Source organism: Crinia signifera, chromosome 2, assembly GCF_055691185.1.
Source record: "Crinia signifera chromosome 2, ASM5569118v1, whole genome shotgun sequence".
Taxonomy (NCBI): Eukaryota; Metazoa; Chordata; class Amphibia; order Anura; family Myobatrachidae; genus Crinia; species Crinia signifera.
Genome location: NC_139218.1, coordinates 220,321,454 through 220,335,798, shown reverse-complemented (window position 1 = coordinate 220,335,798; position 14,345 = coordinate 220,321,454). Strand labels below are relative to the sequence as shown.

The 14,345-nt window shown below is 42.4% G+C and overlaps 1 protein-coding gene across 2 annotated transcripts in view; it reads left to right on the top strand.

Moving 5' to 3' along the window:
• The first annotated feature begins 218 nt into the window (after positions 1–218).
• MED13 (mediator complex subunit 13) overlaps positions 219–14,345 on the top strand; it is a 105,931-nt gene continuing 91,804 nt past the window's right edge. For both annotated transcript variants that reach the window (XM_083173754.1, XM_083173753.1), the window contains exons 1-2: positions 219–977; positions 4,515–4,749. In XM_083173754.1, coding sequence (XP_083029880.1) covers positions 912–977; positions 4,515–4,749 — 301 coding nt within the window. In that variant the 5' untranslated portion in view covers positions 219–911. The remainder of the gene's footprint in view (positions 978–4,514; positions 4,750–14,345) is intronic.

Here is a 14,345-nt window from a genome sequence, read left to right as displayed (position 1 = left end):
CGATGCACTTTGCACGATCTCCTGCTGTAGGTAGCGCCGCAGACACCCTGTAATAGCGGCATATAAGCAGCAAGTGGCGCAGTTCAGTCATAGCCTCCCCCCTAGTGGTCTCCTCTAGTCAAAGCACTCGCAATCCTCCCCCACTCGCTTCGCTACAGTCTACGGTCTAGACTAGCCAATCACCTCAGTCAGCTCCTTGTCACATGACCCCGCTCTAACCAGTCACCGGCGAGAGGCCGAGCAGGCACCACGGCCGCCATTAAAGAAAGGAATCTGTGAATTCAAATGGGAATGCTGCCCCGACACTGATCCGATTATTTATTATCACTCATCAGCGGCCATCGCCGAGGCTTCCTCTTAGGAGAGGCCGCGGGCAGCAGGAGGAGCGGGCAGCGGCGGCGGCATCGGCTACTTGTGTGTGCGCAGAAGGAGAGGCGCAGGGAGGAGGCGGAGGAGAGGAGGAAAATGGCGAACCTGTGAGAAGGAGCCGATAAACACCCGGGGAATGTCCCTGTCCAGCTAATCCCGGGCACACCACGCTACCCGGCGACACCCGCCTCCTCCGGCCCGGGCCCAGCGGCCTCCCAGTGCTCCGGTGTCCGGGCGGTTCCCGCCATGCTCTGCGCCCCGAGCTGGGGGACCAGCGGCGGGGGAGGGAGGACTGAGACACCGCCCGGATCCCGGCGCCTGTAACGCCTGGACGCCGCACTCGCCCATCTCCCTAGCTGTTGCTGCGGACATTGTGTGCCCCCGCCTTCTGCCCCCAGGTGACCCCCGCCGGGAGCTGCGGGCCGGGATGATGGTGTAGTGCCCGGGGAGGGGACTGCTCGGTGCGCGCAGCGGCTGCTGCTCCTGCTGTGTCTCTTTCTTGTTCGGGGTGGGATAATGGCGGGTATCCCCTGGCTGTGAGGATGAGTTCATGCTTTGTGCCGAACGGGGCCAGTCTGGAGGATTGCCACTCCAACCTCTTCTGCCTGGTGAGTATGTCCCTGCCTGCAGCCCACATGGGGCACACTTCGCCTGTCTGGCTACTGTATGTGTGCAGTGCACCCAGTGTATGGGGGAGTAGAGCCTGTTATGGGGGTGCTGTGTGTGCACATAATTGAGACGACAGTGCCCCAATACATGCCAGTACGCAAGTGTGTGTGTGTCTGCTGCTACTGATTGTGTAAACACACACACACACTGCTGTGTATGTTAGGCAGATCCTATCAGTTTCTCCCCATTCGTCTTATCTGTGCCATGAGTGTGCCCCTGGATCCTGTGCTGGATACTGATGAGCTAAGGCATTTATATAGGTGGAAGTTTCCTGTCTGCTTGTTTACTCCTGCTTCTGTGCACAGAATACAAGGCCCAGGTTTTCCCAAAGAGTTTACTATAGCCATGTGTTCCACTGTCATCTCCAGCAAAATCCCTCCAGCTCTGCTGATCTGTCTCTGCATTGTGTTTGCTTGTAGAATATTACAGTACTTTAAAAAAAAAAAATGATTTGTCACAACTGTTTTTAAGCTAGAAGTTAAAGCTAATGCTGGTAAAACTCCGCCAATGTCCTGTACGTGCACTTTTATGTTCTGTTAATGCAGTAACTTGCATCAGCAGTTCTTGCGTTGTGCTGTCTGTCCTGTTCCTCCTGTCTGGGTATATTTATATTTTCACTGCTCAGTCTCGGCCCTTCCTTTTCTCCTCTCTGTGGGAGTGGATCCTGGTAAGGAGAAGGCAGGAAGCAGCCATTTTCCTGACTGTTCTACTGGGCCAGGCCCTGACTTTAAGATGCACTACCTATATATATATATTGTACCCTGTGTACTCAGCTGTCCCCTCTCCTTTTAACTAGTAAACCACTCTGTTAACTCCTCCTTCATGCATTCCGTCCTTGTGTTAATGCCATCATCTTGTCTGTATATGGTCTTCCTTTTGTCTTATGATGATTTCTTGATCTGTTTTGAATCCATTGACAGATGAAATGTTGCTGTTATTTCAAGCATTTATATTCTACATTTCAGCCGGTGATCATTTCATTATTCTGTTTACACTCATTATAGTAAATCACTGCAAAGCTTGTCTAGCAGTGCACTATAGTCTGTTTTGTCATACATTTTTAATAAATTGTATTTCTTTATAAATTGATCTGATCTAGCAATATCAGTAATACTGGTTTGTTAATTATTTGAGATGAAACAGTTAGCAGCGGAGCTAATCCCATAGTCTCTGTTCCTGTCCTTTTCTTTGCAGATATTTGATATCTTGTAGCTGACTGCAGCATATACACTTTGCATGCATGCTTATGCAATAGGAAAACTCCTGGTGTACCAGCAGGAATGTAGAGTTGACTTTTGTAGGTTATATTGTTTGTGGATTAATTGCAGCAAATCTTTTCCGTTAAATAAATAATCGTAAAGCTAAGGTTTGGTGACATAAGTGAATACTAATACTTGTATTCCATCCTGGATGCTGTAATGGGTGTAAATAAGTTGTTACATTTTACATGCTTGGACTTGGTGCTAAGTTTTTGTTCCCTTTAGTTGCTAATTGAGTGTGATTATATTTAGACCTGTTAACTGTTTGATACATCATCTTTTGCTACATTGTTTTCTGTAAACACTTTACATTTGCTAGTAGTCAAGTAAAACCTGTTTATTGGCTGCTACCGTTTTAGTTTAAGATGGACACATTTACACCCATCCCCCACCTTTGTCCCTCCTAGAGAAGTTGAAATGAGGCTGGGATTCCAGCTGTTAGTAAGTGATCACAATGTTAAACCTTGAAATCTTTGTATTGTTGCGTTTCAAGTAATTATAGTTCAGGAATGTGCTTCTCCCAGCTAGGCAGCTCATCTTTCTGACTAGTATGCTAAGCAGTAAAAAAAAAAGACCAAAACAACGTTGTTGTGTTATTATTTTTTTATTGTTTTAACCAATACTCTGCTTTTAACAGTTTAAATAGAATCAATAAATATACAAATTTTTTTAAATCCATTATTCAAACTTTTAAGGGTCAGCAAATTATTATGTTTGTACCTGTTCTTGTGACAATAGCTGCTGCTCAGTAGCAGGTATATCATATCAATATTTGCTTCAAATAGACATATTTTATTCATAAATATTGGGGTTAATATCTAATATTTAGCTAGTTGAGTACTTTTGGGCTGTAGGTTGCCATGTCTACTTCCAGCACACTCCAGGAAGTTTGTTTCAAACTTTGTCTATGAAACTGTAAAAATAAGACCTCAGTATTCAGAAACACTGTTTTATATTGCCCTATACATTGAATACTGACACTGGTATTCTAGCATTTGCCCAGTATTTAGTATGTGACAAACAGCAAATATTAATGGAGAAGGTTTTTTTTTTTTGATGGCCAGTGCAGATTGGGACCCTTAAACGGATTTCTATTTTGACACTATCTTTGCTACTGGATTTAGCTTCATTCAATTTGTTCGTTCAATTAGGTGCACTGTGAATAGCGCCAGGCGGAAGGTTCAGGAAATATTCAAATCGATACACAGCTAAGTCCTACTAGTGGATTTCTGCTTGAATCCCCTCCTAGACTGCTATTTTTTCCACTAGCATGGTGCAAACGGCATTGCGGTGGGGCACTTTAGTTGGAGAATGCTGGTTCTTGTGACTAAACGCGAGTACCTGCATTATCTGACATTACATTGGTCTGATTTGAATAGCAACGAGAGCTCCCTCCTGACGGTATTTACAAAGCATTGAATAGATGCCTTTTGACTTGACTGATGCTTTAGCTAAGTGTCCTTGGCTTATTGTGTATATTGGGCCATATTCTGGTTCATTTGCTCAGACGCGAATTCGCACAGGGACCGATGTTTTCCGTATGTGCAGCGCATTTCTGTGCGTGTGTATACACTGGGTGTATGTGAACTTGGCGAGAAGTCTGGTCGCTGAGTGCATGCTCCCAGACTTCCGAGTGGGGCTGTAGAGGGGTGTGAGGTGCTGGGCTGGGACATTAGCATATGTTACGCCCTGCGTTTCATGGACATTCCTGTTAAAATGCTGGGCGTACATATGCTAATGCGGTCCTGATGCTCGTGAAGGGGGGCGGACAGTTGACCTAGCCGGATGTCAGCTGCCCGCCCAATTCCCTGCATTTCTTTGCTCATATGTACGAGGTCTGGGCCACCCTTACATTTGCGGGCGCCTTCACCATCATTCTGTGGTTGTCGACAGTCGAAGGATGGGGGAGGTTCTCACTGGCATGCAACTTGATGTTCATGTAAAACACCCGCTCGCAAGCCTTGCGAACGAATTCGGCGTGCATATCATTGGTGTGGGCTAACCATTCGCAAGGTGGTGTTTTGGTTCATTCACAAGGGTTCATGCACGTGTCTGAGCGAATGAACCAGAATAAGGCCCATTCTGTGCGGTTTCTGTGCTGTTGCAGTTTACAGAGAAAAACTTTATCTAAAGTAATTGCCATGATATTAATCGGTGTCATTGCGTATGTGCCAGTATTACAAGAAACTTACGTATAACAAACTTTCCATTTTCCAGGCTGACCTAACAGGGATCAAATGGAAGCAGTATGTATGGCAAGGCCCTACTTCTGCTCCAATCCTCTTTCCGGTGACAGAAGAGGATCCAATTTTGAGCAGCTTCAGTCGATGTCTGAAAGCGGATGTGTTAAGTGTATGGCGACGAGATCAGCGCCCCGGAAGAAGGGAACTGTGGATATTTTGGTGGGGAGATGATCCAAATTTTGCTGATCTAATTCATCATGACTTGACAGGTAATTTCTTTGCTTTACCTTTGTGTTGGGTGCTCAAAGATCCATTTTTTTTTTTGTGTGTGTGTGTGTGTGTGTGTGTGTGTGTGTGTGTGTGTGTGTGTGTGTGTGCAGTATATGTGTTCTTTTCTCCTGAAGCGCAGGCTTGGATTTTAACATGAGAGTTGACTAAAATGTTGCAAATCCATTATGGAACTGTTGGCATTGAGTCTCCCAATGGGTTCAAATTCTCCTTACTATGCTGGGCATACACAATACAATGGGTTCATATCCTGCTTGCTATGCTGGACATACATGCTAGAATTATGTGGACGATCCGCCTGATATTGACTGATCGCCCACATTATTCTGATCTGGATATATTGATCCATCATACTGGATTATCAAGCATATCCATTTGGTGCAAGTTAAAAAGTTGAAAGTCAGCCACATTGGTCAGTGTATGCGCTGCTGTGGGTGAGCAACAGTCCTTCCGCCTGTTCTTTTCTGGGAAGGAATGGATAAATGTTTCTTCCTCAGAGGGGAATTACAGGTATCTGGTTCCATATGCGTGAATTACCTAAGTGTATGGCCACAATAACTGCAAGATGTCAGGTTGCCAGATAAAATGCATGTTTGTTTTTTTCATATGTGTCCAGCTACAGATTTACTACTTATCACAGTGTTCTGTAGTGGGACTCTTATGGCATGCCTGGTACATTTGCATCGGCCACCAACCTCATTGTAGTGAATGAATAGCTGGTGCGTGTATGCATACAGTTTGCACTAATAGAGTAAATGAATTCATCTGTCTGCCCGTGATGCCTATTAATAGAGGACTTTCACATTATATAACTTGTCCGATGCTGGGCTGACGTGGTGTTGCCAAATCTTAATGCTTGCTTTGTGGAAAACAACTTGGTCATATTGAGGAAATGTTTGTACTTCACTTTGAAATTTGCCAAGTTTTAAATGTGCCTAGGTCTTATTTAACGTAATGAATTGCACACACTATATTTTATATACACTGTCACCTCCCCTTATCTAGTGCCGTGAGGAGTATATGCTTAGTTAGTTGAACAATTGAACTAGTTAACTGAATCTCTGCTTAAGGACGTGTTAAGGCATGTTTATTACTTGGAAATATTTATATCTTTGTCAATGGCATATATTCAATGCCGTGGGCGAGCGGTGACTGCGAGCAGGACTTTTTGCTCGCAGTCACCGCTCACCCGGTCAGTATTCAACTGACCCCCCCCCCCCCCATACGCAAATTCACCCTCGCTCCGTTTTTTGAGCGAGGGAGAATTGGCGTATGTGCCTCCAAAAGCTGCGAGAATTGAGGCTAATTACAGCGAGTTTGCTGCACTAGCCTCGGCTCTCGCAGTTTTGGGGAATCCTCGCCGTTCTGTGACGGCGAGGATTCCCCCGGAACGTTGCATAGTGCGAGCGGCCGGCGCAGGGGTTAAACTGCGAGGATCACTGGTTTTCTGTGATCCTCGCAGTTTAACCCCCCTCGCCGGCCGCTCACACCGGCATTGAATACATGCCTATGTCTTTGCAGTATGTTTCATTTCTTCTCTCAAGTGACTAGTTAACTCCACCAATATGTGGAACATAGGCCGCAAAGTATATGCGATGATCAGTATATTTATTAGAACAATCTGAGCATTTTTTTTAATTGAGCTGCAGCAAGTAAAGTTATCCAGTAGTCTCTATGTTGTCAGCGGAGATCTCTCTTCATTGCTACATATACATTATACCTTTTTTTTTTTTTTTTTTTTTTTTTTTTTTTTAATAGTGATTTTAACTAATGTTGGAACGAAGTGGAAAAATTAATACATGGATGGTAGCCATAATTTTGTTTTTAAACAATGAAAAGTTCTTGTTCAATAGGTTACCAATTTCTTTGATCTATCCATTGTATAATAATCTTACAGATGGAAAGGTTTGTCTGCTTGTAGATATTAGTTTTAAGGGCCAAAATCTTTGTGCTGAAATCCCCTTGTTTTGCCAAAGATCCTATTTGTCACTCATCTTCAATTTATAGTCCTCTGCCCTTATTGCAATACGCCTAATGTCTCATTCTGGTCAAGCTGTAAAATACAATCCAATTTAAGGCTTACACGAACGCACATACCCACCACTGCTTCAGATCCCGAGGCTTAATGAAACCGTAAGATTGCGGGGCGATATTTAATTGTTCTATCGCACTTTTTATGCTCGGTTTTAGCCATACATAGCAGCTACACCCGACCAAACTGGTTAATGTTTGTCCATTTCAGCTCGCAGCCCCTGCAGAAACAATTGAATAGCGGGGACGGTTTTTAGCAATTGAATATCGCCCTCTGTCCTCATTAAACACTAATGATACTGGTTTTAAGTGTATCCATCCTTGGCCACAGGTTGCATTATTAGTACTTCTGTAAATGATTTAACAATCTGCTGAGCAATTGATATACATTATATGGACAAAGGTATTTGGATGGCTGACCATTACACCAACATGGACTGTAATGACATTGTATCTGATTACATACAGATTAAGCCACGCTTGTTTATCCTATGTGTGCGATGCTCGTGCTCCCCATTTGCGGCAACATCTTGGCAAACTGCACGCCAGGACGGAAAGCTAGGCCATGCCCACGTGTGAAACAAGCATGGCTCCATCTATATTTTAATATGGAGTAGATTTTCTTTTTGCAGCTTAAAAAAAAAAAAAAACTTAAACTCTCTTCTTTGAAGGCTTTCCATAAGATCTTGGAGTGTTTCTGAGGGGATTTGTGTCCATTCTATTCTGTAGAGCATTTGAGGCCTGGCGTGCATTCTCCATTCCATTTCATCTCAAAAGTGCTTGCAGGGCTTCAGGTCAGGGCTCTGTGAAGGTCAGTCAAGGTCTCCAACAACAAACTCATCAAAACATGTGTTTATTGGCATTTCTTTGTTGTGCACTGGTGCCCAGTCAAGATAGACTAGAGAATGACTTTCCCCAAACTGCTGGCACAAAGTTAGAAGCATTATGATTGTCCTTCACTGGCAATAAGGTGCTTATCTTAAACCAGGGAAAATTGCCCAATTGCATTATCCCTCCTTAACCAATCTTCACAGTTCCTTTAATGCATTCAGATGGGTGATGTTCTTCCAGGATACGCCAAACACAGACTCTCCTATCTGTCTTCCAGACTGAGAAGAGTTGTATATCGAAGACTGGCACTTCACTAAAGTGTGTAATACCTGGTTGGCTGCACAAGTTTCACAGTAGTTGGCACACCTCTGTTTCTTTAAATAACGCTAGTCTGATGGTATCTATACTGACTACAGATTACCATTATTTAAGGAACCTGAGGAGTGTTGCCCACAAGAATTGTAAGGCATTCTATCTAACTTCAGCCTTCTTACTTCATGACTACAGATTGTGTAGGCAACATCCTAAGAGCTTATTATCACCCGTGTGTGGTCAGCTACTTGACTCTGGATTCAATTAAGTGCAGGGAATAAGATCCCAAAGCTATTCAATTGACCGCCCTGTTTTTGGCAGGTGATGAGCACTTTCTTTAATAAGTGCACAATATCTATTTACTTTAAGGCAGGCAGGATTAAAAGTTGTACAGGGCACCCCTCTCTGCTAAAACAGCCTAGCGTAAACACTAAAGGCTGTATTTGTCATGTTACACTTGTTCTGTGAAGCATCAGGAGATTGCGCGGTGATATGCAAGATCGCCCTCATGTTCTGGTTAAGCCACTCACAACTGCTAAACCGGACCAAACTATCAGACGAATAGTCCTGTTTCAGCATTTTTTGAATTTTTTTTTTTTTTTTTTTTTTGTGCTGATTTCAACTTGCCAACCACAGACAAAAATATTTTAATATTGCTGGGTGAGCAGCCTTAAACCTTTCTGCTTGTATTTCAGCCTTTAGTGTAGGCATTCCCAATCTTTGTCATCAAGGCACATTACAGTGAAGGTCTCAGCGATATATCCAGGCTCGAGTACAGGGGACTAAATTAGTATATCATTTGTTTTGGTCAATCTGTGGTGACACCTTGATATTACTAAAACCTGCACGGTGTGTCCTAAGGACTGTGGTTGGGATTTCCTGCTTTAGTGGAGCAGTCAAAAGCTGTATTAAACATTGGCACGTTTCGCAGATTATACATCAGATTGAGATCTCTGGTATCTGAAAGTCAAAACCTTGAATAATTTGTCATGTTCTTAAAACCATTCCTGAATAATTTTTACAGTATGGTAGGCTGTATTATCCTGCTGAATGATGCCACTGCTATCCAGTAATATTACTGCTGTGGTGTACTTGGTCTGCAATAATGTTTAGGTAGGTGGTACATGTTGAAGTAATATTCACACGAATGCCAAGAATCCAAGGTTTTTCCGGCAGAATATTGATCAGAGCATCACACTGCTGCTGCCAGCTTGCTTTCTTCCCATAGTGCTCCTCTTTCCCAGGTGAACAAACAATACAGATGCACCCAGCCATCCATATGATGCAAGAGAAAATGTGAACTTTCAAATCAGTCACTTTCTTGTGATGCTTACATGCACTTTTGGTGATTAAACTGCATTTGTACAGTCCCATATGCAGAAAGCTGGGATGCACTGCATGTTCTGAAATTTTTCAAACTTATCATAGCCAGCATTAACTTATTCTACGTTTTATGCTACAGAAGCTTTTCTGTGAGTTAGGCAGAGACTGGCCAGCTTTTGCTCCATATACACATTAATGACCTGTAAGCGCCAATTAACTTTTTGCCTGTTGACAAGTAGGTACTAACCACTGCATACCAGGAACCCTCTGTAAAGTCATGCCATCTTAAAACTAACCCAGTCTCCCAACAGATGTTCAATTGCTGCCTGACCAATGCCATTGATATTAACTCTGTTGTTCACTTCAATATAATAATTGTGCATAAGCACCTAAAAAACAGTGCTTGTAAAACATTAAAATAACCCTTGAAGCTTGTATACTTCAATAGTTACATGCACCCTGTTGGATACCGCTGTGTTTTGCACTAGTCTGTTCATATGGGTTGCATCACCATTCTGCCTAATTCACAGTAGAACAGTTGCCTATGTAAGACACATTGATCCCTGTCCATATACATTTCCAGCCACTTGATAGGCCAAAAATAGACTACTACATTCCCCTGTAAAGCTTAGGTAGTACTTGTGTTTAGTAGCTTTCAGTGATCCTCCTCTTAGCTGCCGTTAAAGCTGCTGTGAACAATCTACAGATTGAGCAGTTACTTATTAGTGTTGTGAATAGCAAGCTTCACTTTCATGTGTTGCTAAGTGAGGGATAGACAAATCCCTGGAACTGGTAGCAAAAACTACTATATAACCTGTATACTTTTTCAAAATCATTTACTATGTGAATGGATGCACATTTTATGGCTGATTAAAATAAAAACTGTATTATCTATCGATTCCACCACTTGTTTACAGACTGTCTAATTTTTTTTTCTCATAATTGCAAGGAATATCTGGTGTGGTGCAGTGCACAGCACCATTGGCCCTGCTGTTACACACCCCAAACACCAGGGCTTGTGTGGTGCGCATCACAGGAGCTTGACTGTTGCCTCCTTCTCTCCTGCTGCTGACCGCTATCCGTTGAGCACGTCCGTTGTCCCCCTCCAGGACATACACTGGTGAATGAGCTTCCGCTGTTCCCCCATGTAGGAACCTAGCATCTAGACGAGCACCGGAAACTGAGCACCTGCTGCACACTTTGAACATGCGCCCGCTGCACATACCACCTCCCAGAGGAGACTTGGATCTTGGCATCTATAAGAGCGCTGAGTACTGGACACAAAAATGAAAGACTGACACTAGGCACTGGACACCCACACAGCGGCCTGCAGACATCGCTTCCTTCATCCTGTGCTGCCAAACCCTGGTGTCCTGTACAATATAGCTCTGCTGCCTCATTGCGCATGTGTACAGCCCTGCAGGAAGTAAAGTACATTGAAAGGTGCAGTGTTGATAAGTGAGAGGTACATAGGGTGAGAGAAACAGGGAAGGAGATGTATATGGCAGACAGTGCTACTACCTACGGTCAGCAACTGGTGCGGGTATTACGCAGCGCTATTACCTACGGTCAGCAACTGGTGCGGGTATTACGCATTGCTACCACTGTCAGCAACTGGTGTGGGTGTTACGCAGCGCTACCACTGTCAGCAACTGGTGCGGGTGTTACGCAGCGCTGCCACTGTCAGCAACTGGTGCGGGTGTTACGCAGCGCTACCACTGTCAGCAACTGGTGTGGGTGTTACGCAGCCCTACCACTGTCAGCAACTGGTGTGGGTGTTGCGCAGCGCTACTACGGTCAGCAACTGGTGTCTGTTATGTAGTGCTATTACTCCCTGTGTCTCCGCTGCCACTCTTTCCCTGTTGCCCCTTTATTTTTCCATAACCTCACTTTTTAAAATTTCCACTTCGAGCAATACATACATACATATTTATTTATTTCTCCTACTTGCTCTTGAATTCCTCATTTTGTCCACATTAACCATTTGCACATAATTGAGCATGCTAAATCGTCAATCAGTAGACTTCCATACTTGCCTCCTTTTTGTTTCCCTTTCCTTTTAAAAGAGGAACAAGTTTATTTTTATAATTCATACAAAATCCTTAGACTTGCGTTTTTTTTTAATATATATATATATATATTTTTTTTTACTAAAATTGTCTGAGACTATGCAGCCAATGTTATTCAATGGAGTTACATAGTTACATAGTTACATAGTAGGTAAGGCTGAAAAAAAGACTTGCGTCCATCTAGTTCAACCTGGTATAGATATCCATTGCTGATTTGGTAGGTTCTGGTATTTTACAGACAAATTATATTTCTTATTTGTACCCATGGATGTTTTTCTCCAGTAAATGTTTGTCCAACTTTGCCTTGAACGCATTTAATGAGCCAGCCATTACCACCTCTCTGGGAAGAGAGTTCCAGAGTTTGACTGTTCTGACCGTAAAGAAATTCTTTCTACTAGCTGAATGAAATCTTTTTTCTTCTAATCTATACTCATGCCCTCGCGTCCTAGATTCCTTTCTAGTAGAAAATAGGGTGTGTGACAGTTCCTTATATTGGCCCTTGATATACTTGTACATGTTGAGCATGTCCCCCCTTAAACGTCTCTTTTCTAATGTAAATAGTCCCAAATTGCTTTATCTCTCCCCGTAGCTTAAATTCTCCATTCCCCTAATAAGCTTTGTTGCTCGCCTTTGGACTTTTTCTAATTCTATGATGTCCTTTTTATAGTGTGGGGCCCAGAACTGTACTCCATACTCTAGGTGAGGTCTCACCAATGCTTTATATAGTGGCATAATTACCCTTGAGTCCCTAGTTTCCATTCCCCTCTTAATACATGCCAGAATTTTGTTGGCCTTTTTTGTAGCTACATTACAATGGGCACTACATCCTAGATTGCTGTCTATTTGGACTCCTAGATCCTTTTCAAGTATGGAATTACCCAGTTCCTCTCCGCTAAGGTTGTAACTTGCACACTGGTTGTGTCTCCCAAGGTGCATAACCTTACATTTATCTACATTGAACCTCATCTTCCATTTTTTAGCCCACTCATCTAGAATTGCAAGATCATTTTGAAGCATGGTGACCTCTTCTGGTGATTTGATGACTTTGCTAAGTTTTGTATCGTCCGCAAAGATGGATACATTGCTGAGTAACCCTATCCCAATATCGTTAATAAAAATGTTAAACAAAATGGGCCCCAAAACCGAGCCCTGGGGCACTCCACTTAGTACCGGTATCATATCTGATACGGCACCATTCACAACCACTCTTTGTTCTCTATTACATAGCCAATTCCCTACCCATCTGCAGATATTTTCACCCAATCCTAGGTTCTCCATTTTATTAATCAATCTCTTGTGTGGGACAGTATCAAATGCTTTAGCGAAATCTAGGAAAATCACATCTACAGCATTTCCATTATCGAGGTTTTTGCTAACCTCTTCATAGAACCCTAGTAGATTAGTTTGGCATGAACGATTTTTCACGAACCCATGTTGGTTAGTACTGAGTAGACGGTGATTATCTAAATATTCCTGGATACCATCCCTTAAAAATCCTTCAAATAGTTTACCCACAATTGATGTTAAACTAACGGGTCTGTAATTAGCGGGATCTTCCTTTTTTCCTTTTTTGAATATTGGCACTACCTCTGCTATTCTCCAATCTTTTGGTACTATACCTGACGATAGTGACTTGCTAAAAATATAATGTAGGGGGGTAGCTAGTTCATCCCTTAATTCCATTAATACCCTCGGATGAATCCCATCTGGCCCTGGTGACTTATTTGTTTTGAGTTTGCTTAGCCTCAGTATTATTTCCTTCGGCGTGAAATCCACAATGAGATCTGGCTTATTTGTCCCGTTTGTGGTAAATGTTCGTTCCACAGTCTGCTCTCCCTTAGTAAATACTGATGAGAAGAACTCATTTAACAGTTTTGCTTTTCCCTTGTCCTCAGTAACACTTTTTCCACTAGTATCAGTTAGTGGGCCAATGTTTTCCTTAATTAAACGTTTACTATTTATGTATTTAAAAAAACTTCTTTGGGTTGGTTTTGCTTTCAGTGGCTATGCACTCTTCATATAATATTTTAGCTGCTTTGATTACCCCTTTACAAGTTTTGTTTGATTCTTTGTATTTTGCGAACGCCTCCTCATTCAAGTTATTTTATAGAATTTAAAGGCTCTGGTTTTATTGTTGATAGCTGACCTTACTTCTTTGTCCAACCATGGTGGCTTTTTTTTGTTGAATTTACCTTTAATTACTTTAGGAATGTATTCAATAGTTAGTGAATCAAGCACCTTTTTTAGAGTATCCCACATTTCCTCTGCATTTTTTCCCTCCATAACCGTTTCCCACCCAATTCCTGTAAGGGCTTCCCTGAATAATTCAAAGTTCGCTTTTCTGAAGTTTAGTATTTTTGCAGATCCTTTTTGATGTAATTTACTGAAGTTGATTTCCAGTGAAACCATATTGTGATCACTATTCCCTAATTGTTCAATTACTTTTGTGTTTGAAACTAAGTCTGTGTTATTTGTTAATACTAAGTCCAAGAGCGCCTCATCACGAGTTGGAGTTTCTACCGTTTGTGTAATAAACTGGTCTTTAAGTAAGCTTAAGAACCCATTGCTTCTTGCTGATTTACCTGTTTCGTTTTCCCAATCAATGTCGGGTAAATTAAAATCCCCCATAATTAATACCTGACCCTGATTTGATGCTTGTTTGATTTGGTTTAAAAGAAGAGACTCTTCCCTTTCATTTATATTTGGTGGTCTATAGCATACCCCTATTATAAATTTGTTTTTTGGTTTCTTATTATTGTCGGTTATCTCTGCCCACACTGTCTCTGAGTTGTCGTCTTCCAGGTCTGTGCTCATATTTTTCTCACATGATGTTAAGTTATTATTTACATATAGGCACACACCCCCGCCCCTTCTATTTTCCCTGTCTTTCCTGTAGAGTGTATATCCCTCCATGTTTAATGCCCAGTCATGCGACTCATTACACCATGTTTCTGTAATACCAATGATGTCGTAGTCATCCCTACTGATCACCGTTTCAAGCTCCCCGATTT